Raw genomic sequence first — 25,901 nt, 5'->3', positions numbered from 1 at the left:
GGAGAACAGGTACAAAGTGACAGTCAGGTTTTTATTTTTATGTGCATGTTTGAAAAAGTTTCTCCTGGTTTCTAATTTCTCTCATTCCTGGTAATTTTGGCCATCTGCTCTCTCGTCATAACGGAGACGCACAATCTGCTGTCAAAACAGCAACTAAAAGCTGCCAGAGATCTTCAGTGTGCGGTCACAAATCTTCTCTCTGTTTCCCTTCTGTCTGAAAGCTGAGTGTGATTGCCTTGGTTTGAGACTTCCACAGCAAGCAGAAATTCATTCAGAAGCTAGCTGTCACGGGATCAATGCAGCATCTATCCCTGCTCAGTGGAATCCAGGTGCCAGTTTATAATGTTTAGCACTACTATATATTTGACTGCACCCATTCCTTGCTCAGAGGCACAAATGGCCTACTCTATTGCTGTCACCTCTGGCCCAGCCAGGACCTGAAGCTTAAATCTGAGACCTTTTTGGTCACTGTAACCTCCGCACCCCCCCCCACCACCACCTCACTGACAAGATGAAGTTCTTTTTGAGAAGACTTCTCCTTTGTCACACTGATTGATGGAGTAGGATAGACATTGGTCTTCTAAATTTAGGATTTATTTTCAGTGGGTTAAATGAGACTTTCTTGGGATGTCTTCTTGGAATGGTCAGGAGAATTACTTTCATCAAACTCACGTTCTTGCTGTTCAGAGACTGCACAATATTGGATAGCTGGGCAACTTCATTCTAATAGCAAGACTAGATATGGTTGTCATTAATTCGGTATTTCACATTAGTGGTAAACTTGCAACCAGCTGCATACACTGTACAAAAGCATGTACAGTGTCGTCATACCAAGAATATGTATTTATGTTGAATATTTTGTTACTTCAGAAAACCTCACAGTGCAGTCACGATTACAATGTGCAAAATATGGCTGTCAGTTGATCACAGCAAGACCCCACAGGTAATATAAATGAACAGGTTATTGTTTTGTGTAAGGCATTGTTGGAGAGGATACACACTGGCCAGAACACTGGGGAGAAAACCTTTTTTCTTCCTCACATGGTTGCTGTGGGACCTCTTGAATCAGAGATGACATCTTAGACTGTGCAGTACTCCTGTAACAACATATATCGCTTGAGATCTGTTGCACATTTGCCAGTTAGAATGTATTCTCTTGTTTGTATTAATCCACAAACAAATCTGAAAGGATTTAATTATTCCCTGTTAAAACTAGGTTTGGCAGAATGTATGGTACAGCGTTAATGTGATAACCAATGCAGAAACGCATCAATTTGTATACTGTATTTACCAGTAAAAGGAATTAGAGAGCATTCAGTGGTACTCCTGTCATGTCTGGTATGATTTCCTTTGTCATTATCAGTCTTGGTGATCAGCTTTATCACGGTTGTCTTCCATTACAGTTAGAAAACATTTTTTGTAGGGAAACATGCAAGAAGAGAAACAATTATTTTTATTGTTGGTTAGATAAACAGCTCCCAGGCATAACCTAGAAACAGAATTTGGAAAACGATCATGTGGAAGTGAGTCAAGGTTAATATAAGATGGATTTTCACCCTAGCTCATTGTTGGATAAAATCCATCTGGTAGATTTGTTGCTGTCCTCCTCTTTGTTGGCAGGAAACTATCAGATCTGGTTGATTTGGTGTGGCAGAGGAAAACTACCTGGAAAACAAGGAGAGGCTTAAGCAAGATGTAATTTAACAACCAGGTAGACATTATAGTGATGCGATGAACTACTAGGAACACTGAGACATTGAGGGACACTTTGCATCTTACTACATGAAATCCTGGTGTTCTTTTCTTGCCCCTCCATGAGTCCTTGCGACATCTTCATATCGGGCAGTGCCTAATGTATTCTTCAGCATTGGCCCTTTCAGAGCTTCACTCCATTCCCCAATAGCTAAATGGTTTATGGGGGAGAAGGGAGTGAGGATCTTTTTGGTATCTAGAGAAACAGATAATTCAGCTTTTAAATTGCCTGTTTAAGTGGATGACAGATTTTGGAATTTGATTCTGCATTTTGGGAGTCGTTAAAGATGTTGAATATGTTATGAATGGGAGCAATTATAGATCTGGGAGCTGATTACAAATGCTAGTATATTAAAGATGTTGGTAATAACATAATCTCATTAGTTTAATTGCATTTTTGAAATCTGTCAGAATGTAAATGTGTTCTGTATTAATGATGAGTTGTATGGACTCCAGAAAAAAAGTTGCTGCTTTTAATTTATGTAATGCTGAGATTTTGGCTCCTGTTTGGAGGAGATTGTGCTGAATTCATATCCAGATATCTCAATACAGATTTCTGTACAAAGACGTAAACTGGAAATGCTCAACAAGTCTGACAGAAACTAAAGGGCGAGAAATGGAGTTAACGTTCGGGTTTACCCCCTTTCTATGGACGTGGAACTCCAACTCTGTTTACTGTCTCAAATGCTGCCAGGCTGCCTGAATATTTCCAGCATTTTCCATTTCTATTTAACATTACCAGCATCTGCAGTGCTCTGAAATGGCTTTTGCAATGTCATCCATTTTCACTGTATGTGTTGTTTTCTGTCCAAATCTAACTCCATTATTCAGATACTCTTGTTTGCCCTGTAACAATTAGTATACAACATTTATAATCACAACTGTTTCTGACTAGTTGTAACCTCACTGCATTATTTGGCAGTTTTTCACATTGGCTAAGCCACAGTGACTTTAATCTAGCACTTGTTGTATAAGGATCTGAAAGGGCTAATGCTGAGGTGTGCCATCCATTCATGATGGTCCAGACTTGGTGGGAGGACACCTGAGGATTTTGAAGGAGTAAGATGTACCATTTGGGTCTTCCTCATAGCCTCTGCAACATTGTCTATCACTGAATGGTAATTTGTCTTTAGGCGCTAGCATGCAATATACTACATCTTATTTAAGATGACAGACTCTTCTTAGAGTATAAAGTGGTTTCCATCTACCACACTAGGCCCTAGATCCCGATGCTGAAAGACTTTGGCAGCAACAAATTTAATCTGAAGTAAGTAGCAGAACAGAGAGCTCACAAAACAGAATGACCAATGGTGCTGATTGCAATTGTGCAACGATGCTCACAGACATTGTACTTGTCCCGTACCAATTGTGACAAAAGTGTGGAATAGAAGGAAACTATGCTGCAGGAAAATATTTTGACACTTGCCTGGCTTTATCCTGCCTGCAAGTCACCGCACATCTGACCTGTTCCAGGGACCTGGCTATAAGATGTCCTTGAACACAGAAAAATGGCTTTAATGTTGAGTCTGCCTGATTTTTTTTTTTGAAACTCACTGTATCATGCATTATTTTTAGTTGGAAGGATGTGTGCTTCCAGCTGCTAAGATATACTGCATTAATGTTGGTGTCAGGGAGGGTTACCAATGTGAACTGAGGTAAAATATTCTTCGCTTCCCATTTGTCCCATCCCTGAGGAGTCTGCTTCCTTAACATTGCATCAGTGGCTAATATTGCTATTCTGTCTGTGAAGGATGGCAGATACAATCCCAACAGCTCAACACCATATCCCAGGATGGCAGTTTGGTCTGTCCATGGACTGACTTTGAAAACGATAACTGTCTGTATTAAAGATAGTAGGAACTGCAGATGCTGGAGAATCTGAGATAATGAGGTGTAAAGCTGGATGAACACAGCAGGCCAAGCAGCATCAGAGCAGCAGGTCTAGACTCGAAACATCAGTTTTCCTGCTCCTCTGATGCTGCTCGGCCTGCTGTGCTCATCCAGCTCTACACCTTGTTATCTCATTGTCTGTATCTATGTGGATATATGTCGATCCATTGAAAATGCCTAAGAAGTGCACCAAAATTATATAGCATCTAGTAGATTCTCAAACCAGGGTTTTCCGACTCCTGGATTGCCAGTCGTCTATTGTCCAGGGTTACATTAGATGGAAGAGATGTTTAACATAATAAAGTCAATTTGCCTCGTGCATTCAATCAGCTTCACAGGGGAAGATGCAATACTTTTTTAACAAATGGAATTGTGAGGTTGACACTTGGATTACATTTGCGCGCACCCTTGATCATGACCGCTGACATCACTGGAGTTTACAGGATTCCAGGAGGGACTCCAGTGAATGACCTACCAGGAATTCAAGGGCACATCCGTGGCACCCTCCACATTGTAGAACTTGGTAACTTCAGCGGGTTCCACCTCAACTGCATGCCTTCAAATTGCTCTTTAAATAATATTCTAAAAGCCCATGCGGCCCTATTCAAATCCTCCCTCAGGGTTTTCAGGATTCTGACATTTCTAGCCTCAACCTACATTTGGAAGCAGGATCCACCACTCTGGAGAAATGGAAACTATGTGCATTAGCTCATCCTGGTCAGGGCCAGCAGCCTGGCTGTCAATTTATATAGAAGGATGCTTCATCATCACTCGGGAGAAAGGTCATCTCGTAGCTCTTGTGATGTTTCACAACCTGTGTCCCACAGTGGCACAGGTCCAACAGGGATTGTCTAAAGAAATTGTGGTGATACCCATCCTTTAAAATTCATGGTTAGAAAATCATAGTACTGTCTGCCAGGAACATGAGATTATACTGTCAGGCTCATGGGATTCTTCTGATCTTCACCAGAACTAAGTTCTTTTAAGACTAAGATTGATCCATTTTTCTTAGGTGAGGGTGGAAAGGTAGAACATAGAGTTCAAGCAGGAAGATGATGTGGTGATTAGAGATCAGTCTCAATGCTATCGAATGGCAAAGCAAGCGCCAGGGCCAACTGGCCTAGTCATGTTCCAGTATTCTTTTCAGTTTGTTGGAAATAAGGTTTAAGTAGAAAATGGATCATCTTCAGAACATAAAAACAGATGATTTATGATCAGATGCATTGAATAGTACAGTTGCGGTCTGAATGAAAGTGTTTGTACAATATGTTCTGTACCTTCTTACTTCTGGGCAATTAGCTGCTCCCTAGAGAAATGCAGGTACATTTTTGACTGGCGAAGTGTTTCTAGATATGCGGGAGCTTCCCATTCACATCTGTGCTCTCTTCTGCCCTCAGGTTGTTTTGAGTGCTGTATTAAGTGTCTTGGAGGAGTTCCGTATGCGTCGCTGCTGGCAACAATTCTGTGTTTCTCTGGCGTGTCGCTGTTCTGCGGCTGTGGCCATGTGGCTCTAACCAAGGTGGAAAAGATTGTGTCCCTATACTTCTCTCTCAACTCAAGTGACCATGCCTTGCTGACTGATGTGTAAGTATGTAAAATCTGTGACATTATCCCCGAAAAGCCCTAATTTAAGATTAGTCAGTGTGGTGGCTTCCTACTGTGCCCCATGTCGAATGGAAATGCTGCTTGACAGCAGACCCTGAGCCGTTATTTATTCTGAATAAAGAAGCAGATCTCCTGCGGCATTACCCGTAGTGAGTCAGAGGATCGGCTGTTCTATGTTTGGACCATGTTGGGAGGAACGTCAAGGCTGATTATTTATAGTGGGCCAAATAGTCAAATTTCTTCTTTTTAAATTAAAAGGCATTCTGTAATCCTGGGTGATCTTTTGGTGATCACATTCTGCCAACTGCCCAGCAAATTCTGAAAACCATACACAAGTGGGCTTGTCAAGCCAATTGTGTAATGTCTGAGCTTGTGTCACTGGACGAGTAATCCAGAGCCTAGAACAATGTTCTGGGGACATGTATTCGCATTCACCAGGGCAGATGATGAAATTTGAATTCTATTTTTCAAAACAAAAATGTCTGGAAGTAAAAGCCAGTTTAATGGTGACCATGTAACCACTGTCGATTGTTATAAAAACCCAATGGCTTCATTAATTTCCTTTAGAGAAGGAAATCCACTGTCGTTGTTTGGTCTGGCCCACATGTGATTTCTAGACTCAGTTATGTGATTCACTGTTAAGTCCCCTGAGGGCAATTAGAATCAGAAACAAATGCTGTTCTAAACATTGGCACCCACATCCCAAGAACACTTAAGAATAAATTTAGTTTATTGAATTTTAATTCTTTATTTAAAACTGGGAATATACAACCAGCAGGATTGCCAGTTATGATCAGACACCTATAAATGGGGAACCTGTGGTACTGGGATTAGCTTGCCTAGTAACCTACAGCTCCTTCCCTGGAAACGGCACTGATAAAATTAGAATTTGTCATATTCCAGCTCTGTCTAAACTGTCGCTTTTCTGAATGATTCCCTCCTAAGCTGAAGGTAGGAATGTTCCCAATATATAATGGATTTCTGAGGCCTCAGTCAATCTGGATTTGGAGTTGAAGCAGTGGACACAGTCCTAGGTCCTAATAAACCTGGGAACAGTGCAGGAACTTGCAGCTCTGGGAGTGGGAGTGCAGCTGCATTCTGGTGGTGGGAGCCAATGTTTGGCAGGACGGGTGTGGAAACTAGAATTGGTGGGGGTTGGGTGGTGGCAAGAGAAGAGAAGAGGGGAGGGCGACAGTTTGACAGGTTGGTAACATGTATGAAGTCTGCCTGCCCCACACAGCTGCTAAGTCCCAAGACAGTCAGCCAACCCTCAGTTTGTGCAGCGGATAATTCGATTGTCGGATCTGAACTGCAGGCTGTGTCGTTCCCTGGAACCTCTTAACCTTGGTCCATGTGGAAATTGGAGACTCTCTCTGGCTTGGCGGATTGTGTAAGGCTGAACTGGAACCATGGGCTCTCCATATCCAGAGAACCCCCACACTTGGGCGGCCTCCAATAGATATTTTCTCTAGAAAATCCTCAAAGTGGCAAAACTATTTCAGCGCTGTTTTCCAGGGAGCAGCTGCTTCTCTTTTACCAGATTTTCTCCAGAGGGCTGGCTCCGCTCCTGGGGAAATTCGGGAGGCTGAAGTGCTATGGCACACATGAATGTTTCCGCTATAGATGGGAGCGCTCCTCGTGCCCTCTGAAAAGATTCTGCCAGCTCAGGAATGGGCAGCATCCTTCCATCCCCCTTTTCTGCCTCTTATTTGAGGGCTACTCAAGACAGGGGGTTTGCAATGTAATTCAGCCAGGCTCCAGCCTCCTGGTTTGGGCTGACCTTACTTTCACATTCCTCCCAGAACCACATTTGGGTGTGTTTCTATCCCATTCAGAGTCTGCTTTGCTGTAGTTCTTTGTGCATTGGGATCTGGATTGGACAGACCTCATTGCTATAGATTTTTAAGCAGTTAGCTATGGAAGCAGTTTAGCCTAACAGGAGGAATTTATTTGGCATTTTGTGGATCCCTGGCTATTCCTGGAGATGTTTTATTTTAAGGCGATGTGAGTTACAATTTGGACTGCAGGGAAGTTGGTTAAAGGTGCAATTTTCTTCAGAACATAAAAGCCTTTGGATATAAAGCTATGCCTCTATCTAATTACCCTGCAGATCAGCAGTTCAGAGAACTTGAGTGCTTACGAAAACATTCAGTCTTGTTCATAGAACATTGTTTTTTCTGTATATGACTGCTCCAGTTGTATGCACTTTCATTGCTGACATGGCTGATGAGTTCTACTTTGAAAGAAGGGGCACAATGGAAAATGGAGCTATTTTTAAAACAGTTGTAGCTCATCGTCTCCACATCTTGTGATGTTTTGATTTGCAATGAAAGAGAAACACAACGTAATATATATTTCTTTCTAATGACCCCACCGAGACATTGAGCAATCTCCTGTAATTCAGTTTGTTCCAGTTTGCATGCTGTGAATTCTATTGATTTGTCCCTAGTGTCCAGGGGATGGCCTGCAGCAACAAAGATGGTCTGCAGTGTTAGTCACTAATGACTCCATTTGGCTCAATGTTAATTTTTGGTTTGATTGCGTGGGGCATTTTACTATGTTGAAGGTACTAGGGGAAGAGATTTTTTTAGCTCCGATGTCTCGATGGTCAAGAGTGTGATACAGAATACTACTAATAGGTTGGGTTCAATTCCTGTAACGGCTGATATAGTCCTGTCTCGTGATGATAACATGGTGTCTGCCCTGCTTTGCAACCCTCAATGAAGACACTGGATAGAGAGAGAAAGGAAGGCTCTATATAAATGTAAAATTTTGTCATCTACAAGCAATTTGAAGAGAAAAGGATGATTTTGAAAATCAAAGATGTTCTGTTTTGAAAAATTGTGAGATGTTACTTAATTTAATTCTCATCCAGACTGTCTCCTCCACGTTCCATGGAGGGTTTCTCACGTCATTATGCTTTTTGTATTAATCATCTCCAGCCCACTGCTGAAAATGTGATGCTCCCCAGTGTGTAGGAAAATGCCTTGAACTGCTGCTGTTTTGGATGTCATGTTAAGTTTTGTAACCGGGGACAGTAAGGATGATAGCACTACTCACGTAAATCCTCTCACTTCCGGTTGCGATGCTATCCATTTATTAATTTGAGCTGTATTTTAAAGAGTAGGGAACAAAACAAGTGAAAAACCTGGCCCTTAGTACAGAAATTACATGGTACTACTTTATGAATGGTTAATAGATTGTTTCAATGTTTATTTCTGTCATTTTAGTGCAGAATTATAACCCACTGATTCCAAATGTGTGCCTATCAAAAAAGAGTTTAAGACAAATGCATTAACCATTTAGGAGCAAATTATTGCAGATCTGTAAGCAAAAATGCAGGAGATCACAGTAGGTCAGGCAATATTCATGGAGAGAGCAAGCTAACGTTTCGAGTCTAGATGAAGAGTCATTCAAACCTGAAACATGAGCTTGGTCTCTCTCCACAGATGCTGTCTGACCTGCTGTGACTTCCAGCACTTTTTGTTTTCAATGTATGAACCATCTGCTTCATAGCTTTCTACAACTTAGCTATGACTTCTGCACACATTGGAGAGTGTATCTTCCAACGTTTGTGATTTCAGTTTTCTGGCATCATTCACTTATTGAATCAATAATCAAAGTTGCCTCTAATTTTGCCAATTTGCTTTTTTTAAACTCTTGTTTTTACTCATCAGTTGAAAAGTAAAGTTTGACATGAAAGCCTATTTTTTTTCTTCCAGATGTGCAGTTTGGAAAACGTCTGCGCTGCAATGTGTGACATCTACCTCTTTTTCTCTCTTCAGAATCCAGATGATGCAGTATGTCATCTATGGAATTGCTTCATTCTTCTTCCTCTATGGAATAATCCTTCTGGCAGAGGGGTTTTACACCACAAGCGCTGTAAAGGAAATTCATGGCGAGTTCAAGACCACTGTGTGTGGACGCTGCATCAGTGGAATGGTATGAACAACAGTCTGTAGTTCCTCATTTCAGAACTATCTTTGTGTTGCTGTCCCAAGTATACCTGACAAACAAAGCTATGGGTTTACAGCAAAGGACTGGGTTGGCAAAAAGAATGCTGAGTGTGAGTGCACTGCCTTACTGGATGATCATTTCGATCTCGTGTTTACATTTGAAGCACGTATCTCATATTTGTAATGTGAAGCTAGCATTCTGAGGTAATGGTGCTTAGTTCAGAAACTCCTGAAAGTAAGACCTGGATCTTATCTTGTTGAGTATTAGCTGGCAATGGGTAGGCGTGCAACTTTAGATTCCATTGCTCAACAGTCAACACTGATCTGCAACTTTGAGTGTGTAATCTCCAAAAGTGCAATGCGATAAAAGTTGGGAGACCAGCTCCAAGACACTTCTGCTTTGCAGCCAGTGTAGAGTAACACTGCAGAGTAACAAAATGCAAGGTGAAGTTGAAAACTGTTACAGAGCCCAAATATAGAACTAAATACTCATGCAGTTTTTGGTGAGTTGAAAGAGGTTTCTGATACGTGTCAACATCTAGAAGTTGGGATTTCTGGGTGAAATTCATTTCCACCAATGTCATGCCAGTATTTTTTTTAATTGAAATATGTTTTTTAAGGAAATTGCTATTGGGAATGCTCCAATCTAAAACCTCTACGGGTCTTTCATTACATTAGCAATTACAGGTGTAAGGGGATAAACTTCATATCAATAAGGTCCCCATAAAGAGTTGTTTCCATCAGTGTAATGCACAGGTAAATGAGGTGCAACCTTCTCATGAGCTAAGCCATTTGGTGGAAGTAGTCTATTTAAAATGGCAGATTTCTTGCCTTTTTTAATGTTCGTCTGTGTATTTTAGGATTTCTTTTTGTGTTTGAAAGCTGCTGAATTTCCCTTCAAACTGTGAAACTTGGTGGTCACCGTGATATTACTGACTCCCAGCTACGTATTGTTGAATAGCACCAATTTTCCTAATTCACCTCCTGGTTGGAGAAGGAGAAAACAAACAGAAGGTAGTGAGACCACACTGAGCCACCTCTCCTAGCCTTGTGTGTGCACCAGTTTTGAGTGGAACACTTATCAGCAGTACATGATGGTATAAAACTGAAGAAAACCTCCCAGTTGGCAGCTAATAGAACAGGTATTGACATGTGTTCGATGGACTGTATACTATCGGAGACTGGACATGTAAGGGCAGCATGCAAAGTGAATGTGTTTTGATGAATCAAACACCCAAAAGCCAACTGGTGAATTATGAAGTGCTGTAAATTAGGATTTACCACAGCGTTTTAGCGACCAAAGTTGAGAGGAGAAGTTTATAACTATCTTACCTTAGTTATCCTTGTCATATCATTACAGTTATAGAAGCACAAGGCCATTCCTAGGAGAGAGTAAGCTGCAGTTCAGCTCAACTACCAGCAGTTTTGTTCTTGTTCCAGTGAAGTCCTCTTCCTGCAAACCCAGCAACTAGCCTTTTCTCTCGTATTCCAGGTGGACATCCAGACAGGGATAACAAAGTGTGGAGCTGGATGAACACAGCAGGCCAAGCAGATGCTGCTTGGCCTGCTGTGTTCATCCAGCTCCACACTTTGTTATCTCGGATTCTCCAGCATCTACAGTTCCCATTATCTCTGGACATCCATACAGCTCTGGGCTTGCTTGCTTTTGTGACTATTTGTTTCCCTTGCAAACTGCCAGTCTTGAAACTGCTCTCAAAACTTCAGAAACCACTTTGGCAAGAAATCATCATGGTTAAAAATTTTGCTAAAACTCACAGTAATAAGTATCCTACTCCCCTATTATCTCTAGGATGTTTCTGCCATTGATTGTTTTAGAAATCCTACAGCAAATCATTTTAATGTCACATCAAAGGATTTATTCCTGTAAGTGTATTCCTAGTTGACCATTTGATATCTAAACAAGTGCAAATTGACCTGGGGTCATTGGCACTAGCATTGCCTTGTCATCACTACTGCTGTACATCAGGCCCTTTGAATTCACTTACATTCCCAGAGAAAGCGTTAGATACCACAGACTGCGTGGCAAGGACCTCCACGTGGATGTAGGCAAGACTGACCCTGAAACCTCTGTGGTGTTTGATTTTAATTGGATCTCTCCTCCTTTCTGAGGGAGGTTCTATTGACCGTTTGACAGAACCCAGGATAAATGGACGCTGCTCCAGGACTAGAAAATTTCACAGTTCAATCAGCTGAAACTGATTAGTTTTCCTTGTGCTTCCTGATGTTCCTGGGATATGAGTTGTAGCAACATCGCTATAAAGTGGAAACTCAGAACGCTGTCTTAGAATTTCTGCCAACTATTTTTACTTCTACATTTGAAATCCTAATGGAAATAATGGTGTTTCTGTTTGGTTTGTATTTGCAAACTTATAGCTGGGTGTGGGATTGGTAGAATTCTGCATGCACCACAAGATCATTACACACAGAAGTGGAATACCTATGTATTGGGAGCTAAAACTGCCGTCAGCAAAAATAAAATATCTGTCCCATCTATGACGAAATCAATTGGTTGACAGAGAATTACTCTGGAAATTGGTAGCTCTACTGTTTGGCAGGATCTGGGGTTTGTTTTGAAGCTACGACTCACCAGGCATTTGATGCCTGCTAACCAAGTCAACACCATTCAGGAAACCACTTGCAAGGGGAGTTGATTCACAAAGTGTGAGTTATTGAACCCTGCTTCTAAATTGTCTTTATGTTCCTACCTTCAGGCCTTCAAATTCTGAATGTGTTGACCTTTCCCAAATCCATGCCCAGCTTTCTGGGAACTAACTACTTGAGGCCCTCCTTCCCGATGATAGTGTCAAAATCGTTCTTACGAAAAGTCAGAAATGTTGTCCCATAGCCTGGATTTCCATCTTGGAGGTGGTGGCTCGTGGCAGGATATTTTCCAGCCGTGTGCGCCTGCCTCAGGGTAAAATAAAAATGCTGCAAGTGGTGCGTTTTTCCTTCCAGGTGTGTGGGGTGGTGTTTTGGAATGGGGTTCGGCAGATTGAAGGCAGCTGCAGGCTCTGCTGAGATTTTTAAAATTAATTCACGGGATGAGGGTGTCGCTGGTTAGGCAGCATTTATTGCCCATCCCTAATTGCCCAGAGGACAGTAAAGAGTCAACTACATTGTTGTGAGTCTGGAGTCACATGTAGGCCAGACCAGGAAAGGATGATTGTCCCTAAAGGACATTATTGAACCAGATGGGTTTCCCCCGGCAATGGACAATAGCTTCATGGTCATCGTTGGTCTATTCATACCAGATGTTTATTTTAAAATTCAAATTCCATCATCTGCCATGGTAGGATTTAAACCCAAATCCTTACAATATTATTTAGTTCTCTGGATTAACAGTTGGGCAATAATTACCACTAGGCTTCCCCTGTCTATGCTGAGGATGATTAAAAGGTCCATTTTTTTTTCCCTGAAATATTTGGCCCTCAAGTTTCTACTTCTCACATTCACTCCCCTTGCACCATCTATGTCAGCTGCTGTCAACTCATTGTCCCCATCACATTGAAGTGCTCCTCAAACTCTGCTTGTGTGGTGCCTGTAAACTTGTAAAGGATCTTTTGGAAACAGGAATGTAAGTTGGACATTGGTATACAGTGTGAAATTAGACATGGAGAAATGGTTACTGTTATAAGTTAGAAGTATAGATACCAGGCCCCTCAAAACTTTGTTCTTTTGAATTTAGCAATGATGTCACTGTTATCTGCAGAGCAATAGTTATTTTCTCAGTCACTAGCTTATCAGGTGGACCTAGGTCTTTTGTGTCAAAATTCATTATTTTTTTCAAAGAGTCTTTAGATTTTATTGTTTTTTTCACTCACACACAGAAGGAAAAGCAATGCTTTCTGTTTGCCAGCTTTGGCCATCTCTGCTTGTTCTGGAATCACCTGTCTGTAACAGACTGTAGCTGGACAAATCTAAGGGCTGTATTTAGCAGCTTTTCCTTGAACTCTTAGATTCCCGCTTCTACTTTGTCTCATAACGTAACAACTTCACTATGCGAAAAGTGCCATAATCTGTGCAGTTGAAAATGTGAACCGTGCCATCCCACTTGATTTGAAATTGCAAACTGTCTCAGTATATTAGTGATATAGCAGTACATGACCTCCATTCCAGTCTAAAAAGAAAATGTATGTTGTTCCTTATGTACTGAAAAGGTCAATATCAAAAGAAGCTACTGCAAATTGGGGAGGTGATGGCCTCCTGGTATTATCACTAGACTATTAATCTAGAGACCCAGATAATGTTCTGGGCACCTGGGTTCAAATCCTGCCATGGTAGATGGTGGAATTTGAATTCAATAAATATCTGGAATTAAGAGTCTAATGGCTCACTAATGTCCTTTAGGTAAGGAATCGGCCATCCTTACCTGGTCTGGTCTACATGTGACTCCAGACCCACAGAGGGCAGTTAGGGATGGGCAATAAATGCTGCCTAGCCAGCGATGCTCTCATCCCATGAATGAATAAAGGGGAAAAAAAAGTGGAGTAAACAAAAGCTTCTGCACAATTTGCTTCATAACCCCAGTGCATTAACAGAAGCCACAAGTGCTAGTCCTCATTTTAATGTTGTATCCCTAGAGATAGGGGGTGTACCTTCCTGGGGGAGGGGAGGCAATAATAATAGGAAATAATCATATGTATGGCGTATGATGCAAAATAAAAGCATGTGTGTTTAATACTTGAAAGGTGGTGAATTTAAAAACATTAATGAACAATTTGAGCAAACTGATTGGATGGGCTAAACACCATTTAAATTAGAAAGTTACATATTGCATCGAATAACTCCTTCATCCTAGGAATTGGCTATGACAGGCTGGCCGTCACCTGACACAGGTAAGATCCTGAAGGCATGTGACAGAATGGATGCTGAAAGAACCTTTCACTTTGTGGGAGAGACTAGAAGTAGGGGAAACAGTTAAAAAATGAAGAGTCTTCCATCTGAGGTGCAGATGAGAGGAATTTCTTTCCTTCAGACGATTGCAATTTGGTGGAATTCTCTTTCCCCAGGGAGTGGTGGAGGCAGAGTTACTGAATATTTTTAAGATAGAAGCAAACAGATTCTTGGCTAACAAAGGAGTCGAAGGGTAGGGGCAGCCAGGAAAGTGGTTGAGGCCATAATTAGATTAACATTGATCTTACTGAACATACTGAATGATCTTTTTTGCTTCCTAATGATCATGTTCTTATGTGTCTTTAAATGCATGAAGTTTGGGGAAGGCGTTGGTGGGTCAGGGTAAATACATCCCTCAAAATAGCAAGTTTCAGTAATCTGCCAGGGGATGCCAGATATCTGCTAAATCAGACTGCAGACTGTGAACCATCTGTTATCAGATTTCTCTAATTGCTAACATACCAATATTTTGTTTGCTTTGGCTGGCACAGAGTCATTCACTTAGAACTGGGACATCCTGGAGTATTTCATTAATTGCAGAAGGTCCCCAAAGCAAATGTCATTAATTTCAGGAAGTTCCTGGAAGACTGTCATTCCTTGCAATGTCACACCAAGTGTGTGTCCGAGTGGAGAAAATACCTTTGTATTATGTCACTAGCTTCAGAGAGTTTACCCATTGAAACGTGCCAGCATTCTCTGGAATTTGACACTAATCTCCCAGAATGTAGAATTATAGAATCCCTACAGTGTGGAAGCAGGCCATTTGGCCTATCAAGTCCACGCTGACCCTCTATGGGGCATCCCACCCAGACTCACCCTCTCCCCACTCTGTTCCTGTAACCCTGATTTTCCTATGGCTAATCCACCTAGCCTGCACATTGTTAGACTGTGGGAGGAAACAAAAGCACCCGGACAAAGCCCACACAGAGCTGGGGAAACATGCAAACTCCACACAGACAGTCGCCCGAGGATGGAATTGAACCCGAGTCCCTGGCACAGACAGGCAGCAGTGCTAACCACCTAAGCACTAACATGCTGCCCGTGTGTTACTACTACACTAGACTGAGTCAGTATTCCCCCAAAACATAAGAAATAGGAGCACGAATAGCCATTTGTCGTCTCAAGCCTGCTTCACTATTCAACAAGATCTTGTAGGCATCAACTGCTCTTGCATGCCAGCTCTCTGTAGCCCGCTGTGGGCCCCCTCCACCCCCCCTCCCAGGTGTTTCAAAAATATCTACCTCTCTTCAAATGTTTTCAGCAATTTAACCTACAAAATTCTGTGGGGCAGAGAAGATCAGACATTCACTACCTACTGGGAGAATAAAAAAGTTTTTGCATTTCAATTTTAAATGACTGACCCCTTATCCTGTAATGAGGAAGATGGCAATCTTCTGTTGGAATGTGTTACTGGGAACACGGCAGTATTCTGCCAGAACACTGGAATGCATCTGGACGAGCGTGAAATGTGTCAGCACTTGTAATACCTCATGCAGGAGTGTACCAGTATTTGTAAGGGAGCTGCTGGAATATTGTCAGCGTGTGAAGCAGGTGCACAGTAGGAAAGCTTACATTCGGTGGACCCAAAACAGCATTTTGGAGATGTGCTGATTCTGTCTTCATGTTATGTTGATATCGCATAATCAGTTTGCTTTATACTTATCTGTCCATCTGTATATTGATTGTTTGAATTTGTTTTTTCTCTCCAGTTTGTCTTTCTGACCTACCTGTTGGGAATAGCATGGCTGGGAGTTTTTGGCTTTTCTGCTATTCCAGTTTTTATTTATTACAACATGCGCTCGACCTGTCAGACCATCGACAACCCACCGGCAAATCTGACAGAGGTGATTGAAGATATCTGTGTGGACGTCCGACAATACGGTAATTAACATCTTGCCATCATCTGTTAGGAGCATATGCTTCTGTTCAGGAAATTTAAAGGAGAATCGCAAATGATAGCAGCATCTTTTTGCTGATCGAACTTCACGTGCATGGAATTAAACCGAAAAGTACCTTTTGAGTAACATTGGATTGTGACAGTCCCAACATACCTAAGATGGATCAGGTTACGGGGTGTCAATGGAAGAGTATATTAGCTCTGATGGAACATATGTATACAACACACATTTGCACAATTCACTAAGTGTAGGGCAGCTTTTTTTTTCCATTGCTGATTAATGCAAAGACCAGAGATATGTAAGCGCACTATTTTTATTCTATACTGCAGTTGTCAGTTGTATAGACTTTGATGTACTGAATTTTTGTGTACTTCCTACCGACACAAATTTCAACTCAAGATTAATGCACACATTAAGAGATACTGTCTTGTGACTGAACTTACAGATACAGATCTTAATGTGATACATTTGGTTGGAAGTGCATCAATTGGTCACTGTAGTGATGGGAGTTATCTGCCCAAAGGCAGGTCCTATGTTTGTTCTCCATGATTTGCTTTCCTCTTCAGTTTCCTGTAGTAGGCAAATTCCAGTTACCAAATATCATCATTCTGTTCTTGCCTCTTGGTCGATATACACCTGATCTTCCTTCAGTTATCTCCTTTCAAGCTCTCAAACTTGAGAATACAGCCATCCAACCTTGTTGTTTTTTCATTATTTTCAATAATAATTGTTGCATCTTGTTTCTGTACTTCATTTAGTGTTTCTTTAATTATGACTTTTGTGTAGATGTTAAAGAAGAATGGCAATAGTAGACTGTCTTGTCTCATAATATGGTCGATAATGCTTTGGGACTAAATTTTCTGATTCTCACAAAAATTACCTTGTGCTTGGCCAAAGCCAAAGCGTACTGCACAGAAGAAAGGTGGGTTAGATGATGCCCAGTTTTCTGATATAAGTCCTGCCTCTTATTTCTACCAGACTAAAAAAGAATAATTGAGAAATGGAGATGAGTACCTTTGGAAATTTGAGGTGCAAGTAGAAAGGGACAAAAACCGTGGGCACCAGTTGGAGTCAGACAGATTTTTAGAAAATGAAGATTGTGCTGAGGTATGGTGGGAAGGGAAATTGGCACACAAGACAGTCAGTTAACCATGTGACCTTTTGAAAGGCCATTGCAAATAAATATAGAGGATAAATGTAGAGATTCGTAACGAATTAGAATGAAAGAAGAAAACACAAATGTCGGAGAGGAGCTTTAAAAATAAAACAAGGACGCAATATAAGCAGAGTTCTTAAAATTAAAAAAAGTATTCTATAATTATACCAATAAAAATGAGTTAATGTAGAGTGAAATCTCTGAAAGGCAAAGTGTTAGTAGAAAATGGGTTGAAACTGGCAGGACTATTCAATAAACATTTCAAACCATTGTTTGCAGAAGGGAGGATATCAGGGAGGATAAAACTAGTTATAAGCGAGGTGTGAAATATAATCACCAATAAAAGAGAGGCATGTTGCTGAAGTTTTTTTCTCTTGTACTCATCAGGACAAATGTACAAATGCCAAATTTTAAATGGTCACAAATTATACCACAGGAGAAAGGAGTAGTTGACAAGTTGACTGTGATTTGCCAAGGCGTTGCCATGGAGAAAAGCAGGAAAAAATAGGTTCCCCCAAGCTCCTGGATAATTAAACTAAAAATTTTGAATCTATTCCTTTTTATTTGTGGCGAACAGATCCCTGCATATAAACCTCTGTTGCTTCTCACTGGCATAAAGGAGCCATATGTTACAAGTCTGTGAGCTCAAGTCACTTGTAGCACCTGCAAATTATAGTCTCTCGACAGAAACAGTTATGTTTATTCCTATTCTGCATTCTTTCCATTAAGTAATCCTAAATCCATGCTAATATATTGACCCTAATCCTATGAGTTCTAATTTTGTGTAATAATGTCTCACGTGGCACTTCAGCAAATTGTTTTGAAAATCCCATTACACTACATCCACTTTTAAAAACCTGTAGAATCCCCTTTCATCCATCTTGCATGTACTTCCTCAAAGAGTTCTATTAAATTAACTAAAAACCATTTAGGTGGGTTCATAAGCCTTATAAGAAGCATATCAAGTGGATAAGGCCATTTTGAAATGCTAATACTGTACTGGACTTCATGACAGGATGTAGAATATAAAATATTATATTTCTTGTAAAACTGAATGCAATCATGTCTCTTCATATTGCTGAGAATGCCTCCAAGCCCTCTGAACACATGCTCAGAAGGTTGTAGTGCAATAAACTATTGGAGGTCAACACCAGAAGTAAAGCCCTGAAGACCTGGAGGCAGTGCTGCAAAAATTCACTGATTTCAATGTGCGCTTCTGAATGTCAAAACTGACCAACAGCGCCACCAGCCTGACTACTGGGGAATACACCATACTCCCAGCAGTGTGGAATTCTCTACTGAGGGAAATGGGGAGCAGGCAAGCAAGTGGTGTTGAGGAGTAAGATCAGCCATGATCATAATGAATGGTGAAGCAAGCTCGATGGCCAATGTGTATTACTTCTGTTCCAATTTCTTGGGTTCTTTACTCACTTACCAATAATCTGTTCAAGTTTCTCATGAATAGCTTCACCTTACTTTCACCTTACTCCAAGAATTGCTGCAAGCGTTGCCTCCATATCTCACAGCTTGTACAGTGACTAGCTATTCAACAAGATAACCACACCATATGAACATATTACACCCCACTCATCGATACACTTCCTTCTGTCTTCCAGGATGTAGTGTTCCCCGTCAGGAGGAATGGAAGTTGGGGGTTGGATGCGAGTCCAGATTTCTAATAGAGAACACAGTGTTGTTTACTACTGCGGCATATGTTACTGGGACCAGAACTAACAGAACTGCATGGCTGCTCCCTTGTGCTCAAGACCGTGGAAGCATTGTTTTGGTTGCCTTTAGGTTTCTCTGTCACGATTTGTGTACAAACATGCTTTCGTCACATGCATGTTTCGAATTTGCATATGGGATATCCTGATATGCACACCCTTTCCTCCTCCTTCAGGTCTTGTCGTACAGGTAGTTCTGCTATAATGCGTATTTTGTTAACACAAATTGGCTGTAATGCAATCGACGAATAGTGGACGCTGTTTGGATAATGCAAACTTTCTGCTGTACAGGTATAGCAATTTCCCTATAATGTGATTTTCTATAGCACGAAGTCACAGAAGAACACAACTGTTACATTATAGGAGAACTACCTGTGCTCTAAAAGAATGTCAATGCATGTTCCTGTGTCCAGGAGCAATTGATCTGTGGAGAAGCTTTGAAGTCCTTTAAAATTGCAGTGATGGTTGGTTCTTATTCTGCCGTGTAGGGTTAAGGGAGAGCATAAGTTAGAACCTTAGATTCTGAAGTGGCAACATTGGCTGAATGGTGGTCAGCATCATGAACTAGCTGCTCTGCAGATTTCTGGCTCTGACAACCTCACCATAGTGTAAGATGTGGATCAGAAAAGTGAAGTGCAAGTTAGGCTACATTACTGCTTAAGATAACCTCTTCTCCAGTGACCCAGGTATTGTAAAAGCAAAAGAATTAACATGCAGAGCTGATGCTGCATCAGTCTCTCATGTTCCATTTACAACCCCATTTTTACTGGGGGAAAAAATCAGATCCCACACAGTGGGCCTCATTCACTGTTCTGTGATAGTATTAGTCAAGACTATCATCATGTAAGTAAAAAGGCAACAAATTAACGGGTCAAAGAATGTTAATGAGAAATAATTCATTGTTGTCTTTTAACGTGATGAGGTTCTTTAAAATAATTGTATAACAAACACCATGCACTGTCTTCTTTGACAGAACTTTTTTAAAATCCGTAGTCAGAGGGCCCCTCAATGTTGGACACAGTCTGAGGCATGGAAGTGTTCCAGTTGACCTCTGCACCATTTTTCACACTTGACTTTACATGTCCTGTTTAAAACTGTTCAAATCTCTGATTGAACTCAATCTTTTGAATTTTTGTTCAGAAAACGAACTTGAATATCTCATAAACCTTCATCGTGGTTTATAAATGATTTCAGATGCCTTGAACTACTGGATCACTGTGAAAGGAGAAAGAGTCTGCATTTAGTCCTTTTAACAAGTTTATGATGCTCCAAAGAGCTTAACTTTTTGATATTTTTGAAGTGTAATCACTGTTGCAAATTGCACACACCAAACTTAACATAATAGCAATATACTACCTTTTTTGTTATAATCGATTTTGGTAAGGAAAAAATGTTTTCTAGAGCAAGGGACAAACTCTGCTACTTCTTTTTGCAATGGTGCTGTGATCTTGCAGTCACCTCAGAGGACAAATAGGGGTGGTTGAATTAAGAACAAAAACGGAAGTTTTTAGCAAAGCTCAGCAGGTCTGGCAGCATCTGTGAAGAAAAAAAATCAGGTTTGGGTTAGGGGTTTGGGGTTCTGAGGAAGGGTCACTGGACCTGAAATGTTAACTCTGATTTATTTTTCACAGATGCTGACAGAACTGCTGAGTTTTTTCAGCAACTTCTGTTTTTGTTCCTGATTTACAGCATCTGCAGTTCTTTTGGTTTTTCCTTGATTTGAGAGCTCATCAGTGAAGTGCTTGCCTAGATTTAATGCTGCAGTCGGGCTTTGAAGCCATAATGCTGACGTTGGAAATTGGAAATAAACACAAAGAATGCTGGTGAAACCCAATAAGTCTGGTAGCATCAATAGATGGAGAAACAGAATCAACATTTTGAGACCCGGTATGACTTTTTTAGTACTGAAAGATGTTGGGGATTGTTTTTCTTTACATACTTTTGATGGAGATGGAGGGGGAGCAAGGAGATAGATGGCATTGAGGCTCAGTGCAAGAGACAAATGGGTTAATGTGGTGAAAGAGAAAAAAGATGTAATTTGGTTGTGAATTAAGGTGTGAAAGGGAGAGAATGGGTCCCATTGGATCCTGTCTATTAAGAACAAAGTAAATAAGACTAGACTGTAGGGGTGAGGTGGGGATGTGGACAGAACGTAAGAAAAATGTTTTTTTAAATAAACTGTATGCAAACATGGCAGTTAGTTGGCAAATGGTGTATAATAGGAATGTGTATAATAGAACAAAAATGCAATGGGCACCATTACTGCTCCAGAAGCATGAGTCTATGTCGGACTGCATCCCCTGATCGATCGGGGAATTGAAGATCACTTGAGGGTTTATGTCAAGGCTGGTACAAGAGGCAGCAGGTCATTATTTTAAATAAAATGACGTCGCTGTGAATACTGTGAAAAGTTTGCCTGGTCACAGCTGTGAAACAACAGCATGTGCAAATATAACTTTAGATCAAAAAAGTATAGGGAATTAGTTTGCCTTCACAGCAGATTTGTTGGGCTCACTGTAGATTACGTAATATTTCCATTCCAGCAAGCACTTTTGTTTAGGGAAATTTTTTTTGGTGTTAGGTCACAACCTGTGATTGAAAGCAGCTGCAATTTTGATTATTCTACCCCAGACCTCCATTTCCTGTTTCATTAACAATCATTTTTAAAATAAAGTTCCATATGCCTTGAAGGACAGAACAATTATTCTATTTTTCACATAAGTAGAAGTAATTCTGGTCTCATGGCCCTTTGGGCTGCCCGGTGTGGAAATGTGGATTTGTAAAGATGCAAAACAAAATAGCAGTCTCAAAGGATAATGTATCATTGTTCAGATGCTGTGATGCTTCCTTTGAATAGCAGAGCATTCATTTACACTTCACTCGCTGACCCCAGGATTCCAGACAGAAACCACCAGTGTTACAATGCAGAAGGAGGCCATTTGGACCTTCATGTTTACACCAGCTCTCAAAATTGTCCTGTCTTTTCCTCATAACCCTGTGCATTGTTCCTTTCCAAATAATAGTCTAACACCCTTCCAAACGCCTGGATTGAAGTGAGCTCCACCACACTGGCAGGTGGCACATTCCAGACCTTCAGCTTAATCGGGGCGGCACAGTGGTTCAGTGGTTAGCACTGCAGCCTCACAGGACCAGGTACCCGGGTTCAATTCCAGCCTCGGGTAACCGTCTGTGCGGAGTTTGCACATTCTCCCCGTGTCTGCTTGGGTTTCCTCTGGGTGCTCTGGTTTCTTCCCACAGTCCAAAGATGTGCTGACTAGGTGGATTGGCCATGCTAAATTGCCCATAGTGTTCAGGGGTGTGTGTGGGTTATAGGGGGATGAGTCTGGGTGGGATGCTGCAAGGGGCGGTGTGGACTTGTTGGGCCGAAGGGCCTGTTTCCACACTGTGGGGAATCTAATCTTAACCGTTCTGCTATCACTTTTGCTTCTTTTGCCAATTATTTCAAATCTGTGCCCTTTCATTCTCAGTGCTTTCAGAAGTAGGAAGATTCTATCTGTCCAAAATCTTCACAGTTTGGAATATCACTGTCAAAAGCCTCTCTGCATTTTCTTCTCCAAGGAAAACAGTCATACCTTCTTAAATCAATCTTCATAGCTGAAGTTGCTCAACCAGAAAAGCACTCTCATTAATCCTGACTAAATTTCATTGATTGAACACAATGCTTGAGCTGAGGCCAAGGGTGTAGTGACAAATTTCGAGTTGGTGGAACTGTAGAAAAATGTGTTCGCCTTATCATTTGAGGAAGAAAGTTCCAATTCTCTACAAACCTTTGTGTGGATAAGTGTTTTCTAATTTCACTCCTGACAAAGCTGCCTTCAATTATTGAGACTCTGTCCCCTAGAACTAGTCAACCAACCAGCAGAAATAGTTTCTCTCTATTTTCTCTCATCCTCAGGTACAGTGTTAGAAGGAGCTTTGCTCTGTTTGTTGTTCATTATAGATCTCCTGAGAGTATATAATGGAGCAGTGTAGAAAAACAGTTTGAAACACTGTAACATTCTACCTAGTATACTTACATTGTCCAACCCAAAGCTGAGCTTCAAGCCACATATTCTAAAATTCCACTTGAAATTATTACCCATTTTTGGCTCAATGAAGTCCCACTTTTGGGGGAAAAAGAAATCTTCAATTGTATTTCTGGCATCTCGAGAATCAATTTTTAAAATTCTTTTCCTAGTCCAATTTAACCTTTCATAAATACCAGCTCATTCAGTGTTTGTTGCATTCATCTATCAAACATTTTTCCATGTTAAACTGCACCACCCAACTTCCAATTACAGTCTACCAGCCTAATTTGGGTGCATGAAAACCCTTCAATACAGTGTGGAACTGGAGGAACATAGTGCATCAGGCAGCATCATAGGAGCAGGAAAGTTGACGTTTTGGGTCGGGACTCTTCATCAGGACTGATGAACTAAGGTGAAAACACCTTGTAGCTTGTCAAACCTGTTGCTCAATTCCAGCAACAGTTTTACGTTGAGTAAAGAACAAAATATATATTGACATAATATCTGCGTCTGGGTAGTTTGCTGCCACCAACCTTCCTTTTTCTGCTGAGTCTAAGGGCCTAATTATTAGTTTTTAAAATTGACTGCTAGTGAGTCTTATCAAGAAGAGGTATATGTTTTACATATCAAGGTATAGTTAGTTGTACAACTGTCATAAATATAATTAACCTTAACTAGTTAGGCATAATTGCAACTGTTACAGACCAGGTATGTCATGACTATCTCCATTTAGATCTCATTTTAGCCTTTCTGTTTCTGCACCAAAAGATGCTATTATGGCATCAGATTGTTAAACATGCATGAGCTATACCCATCAACTCTTTGAGAACTATTACCTTTTACAACATGTATGTTCCACTTTATAACTAGTTGTTTATACAGTAAAAATATTCAGCTCCTTGCAATTCTTATATTACCAGAAGTTGGGGAAGGGGTGCCTCAAAAGCAAAAATCCCAGTGTGCCTGCTCGCTACAAATCACATCCCTTCTTGCTTTATTGAGTCCCATGATAAATTGCTATAAATATATTTCTCCTTAATCTAGTATTTAGATACTTTGTAGAAAAGTCTGATGTTTTGCAGTGCTGTATGTTTGTGAACAGCTTCCCATATGACTTAATACAAGGATAACTAAAATAAATGGGTTAAATCTGTTAACAATGAAGAAAGAGAGAGAAGAGGCTTTATCAAACATTTCAGTAATGTCACTCAGGCGAGTTCCCTGCAACAGGTGGTAGAACTTGAATTCAATTTTAAAAAAAATGTCAAATTAGGAGTCTAATGATGACTGTGAATTGATTGTTTGAAAAACCCATCAAGTTCACTAATGTTCTTTTAGGGAAGGAAACTGCCTTCCTTACCTGGTCTGGCCCAAATGTGACTCCAGATCCACCGCAATGTGGTTGATTCTTAAATGCTCCCTGGACAGTTAGAGTTGGGCAATAAATGCTGCCTAGCCAGCGACACCTTCACCCTCGTGATTGATTTTTTAAAAAAAATCTTTCCCCTTTATATAAAGATTGGGCTTATGACAGGAATTTTTCTAAAAGTAATGTTTTCCCCTAATTTGGTATTCTTGGAATTATCCTGATGATTGCCAGACTGAAAGATTTGAAAAGAATGTGTCCTTTTTTCCCCCCAACAAACTCAAATTTTGTACTATCAAATGGTCATTGATATTTTATAGAAATAGGGTAATTTTGGGTAATTATCCCCAACTGTACTTAAAGCACAGAAAACAACAAGAGGGGCAGGAAATGGCCTGAGCCATATAATGCAATATTAGAAGGGTTGACCAAAAGATTGGTTGAAGAGATTCATTTTGATAAGTGACAAGGAATGGAGATTTAGAGAATGTGTTACGGACAGTTGGTAGTTTGGTCCCCATTTGCTTTTTAAATAAAAGGATGAGGGTGTGGGGAGGGAGATCCATGCACCATCAACCAATATTGGAAGAATGGAGTATTTGCGGAGAGGATGAATAACTTGGAGGAGATTTTGGATGTGAGACGCCGCGGACGGTTTTCTGAATGTGGATAGGGTTTTAAAATTCATAGCTTAATGGAATTAGGAGTCAGGTGAGAAGAGGGTAATGGGAAAATTGGACAGTCAGCAGCACAGGAGATGTGACATTGATTTGGAAAATTGGAGCTAAATGGAGAATTTGTGGTGAGAAGAGGGAGCAAAGCCAATGAGGAGATCAAATGAACAAACTTGAAGATGATAAAGTACAATGGTTGCATTAGCAGTGAAGGACAATGAGAGAATTTTCTCAAGATTAAATGCTAATTCTTTATCTTTGAATCATATCCCCTGATTCTCTTATGTTCTTGTGTACAAAATATTTGTTTTTATCCAGAATATTGATTTTTGTTTATTATTTAAAAATTGTGGCCTTGTTCTTCTCTCTTTCAATAATTTAGAGCAGATTCAATTTTCTTAGCTTTATTTCACAACTTAACAACACGTGCCCCTTTGTCTTAGCTTTGCTGTTTTCTTAAAACATCTAAGGTTACAGACCAGAACAAGTCGTTTAAATGAAGCTGCTGTATTTCATGATTTTAGTGTACACACTAGGGTTTACACATCATATTGGGTCATTTACTTTGATTTAATGGTGTAACTTTCATTTCTATAAAAAGATTGTGGGTTCAAGTCCTAGAGACCTGACCCCTCAATTCAGTGAGATGGTTCATGGCATCAATTTGGATAAAAGCAGGAGAGTTCTCGCTCGTGTCTTCATCAATATTGCTTCAAGTCAATGTGATTAAATACAGATTAGCTCATCATTACGTCATTGCTGTTTGTGTGACATGGTTTTATGAATCGGCTGCCATATTTCTTATATTAGAACAGTAAGCATGCTTCAAAAAGTGCTGAGCATGAAATACTTTGGGATGTCCCAACGATGAGAAAGACGCTAAATGAATGTAAGTTCTTTCATTTTATGTAACATTAATATTTAAGAAGGCATTTTGT

General features: G+C 40.5%; 1 protein-coding gene across 3 annotated transcripts in view; it reads left to right on the top strand.

The window, feature by feature from the left end:
* Positions 1-25,901, top strand: part of gpm6bb (glycoprotein M6Bb) — a 167,701-nt gene that overhangs the window by 131,041 nt on the left and 10,759 nt on the right. For all 3 annotated transcript variants that reach the window (XM_048540258.2, XM_048540259.2, XM_048540260.2), the window contains exons 2-4: positions 5,040-5,226; positions 9,033-9,189; positions 15,827-15,998. In XM_048540258.2, the coding sequence (XP_048396215.1) occupies positions 5,040-5,226; positions 9,033-9,189; positions 15,827-15,998 (516 nt within the window). The remainder of the gene's footprint in view (positions 1-5,039; positions 5,227-9,032; positions 9,190-15,826; positions 15,999-25,901) is intronic.

The sequence above is a fragment of the Stegostoma tigrinum genome, chromosome 12 (genome assembly GCF_030684315.1).
Source record: "Stegostoma tigrinum isolate sSteTig4 chromosome 12, sSteTig4.hap1, whole genome shotgun sequence".
Taxonomy (NCBI): domain Eukaryota; kingdom Metazoa; phylum Chordata; class Chondrichthyes; order Orectolobiformes; family Stegostomatidae; genus Stegostoma; species Stegostoma tigrinum.
The sequence above is the reverse complement of the archived record's forward strand: the minus strand, read 5'-3'. Positions and strand labels throughout refer to the sequence as shown.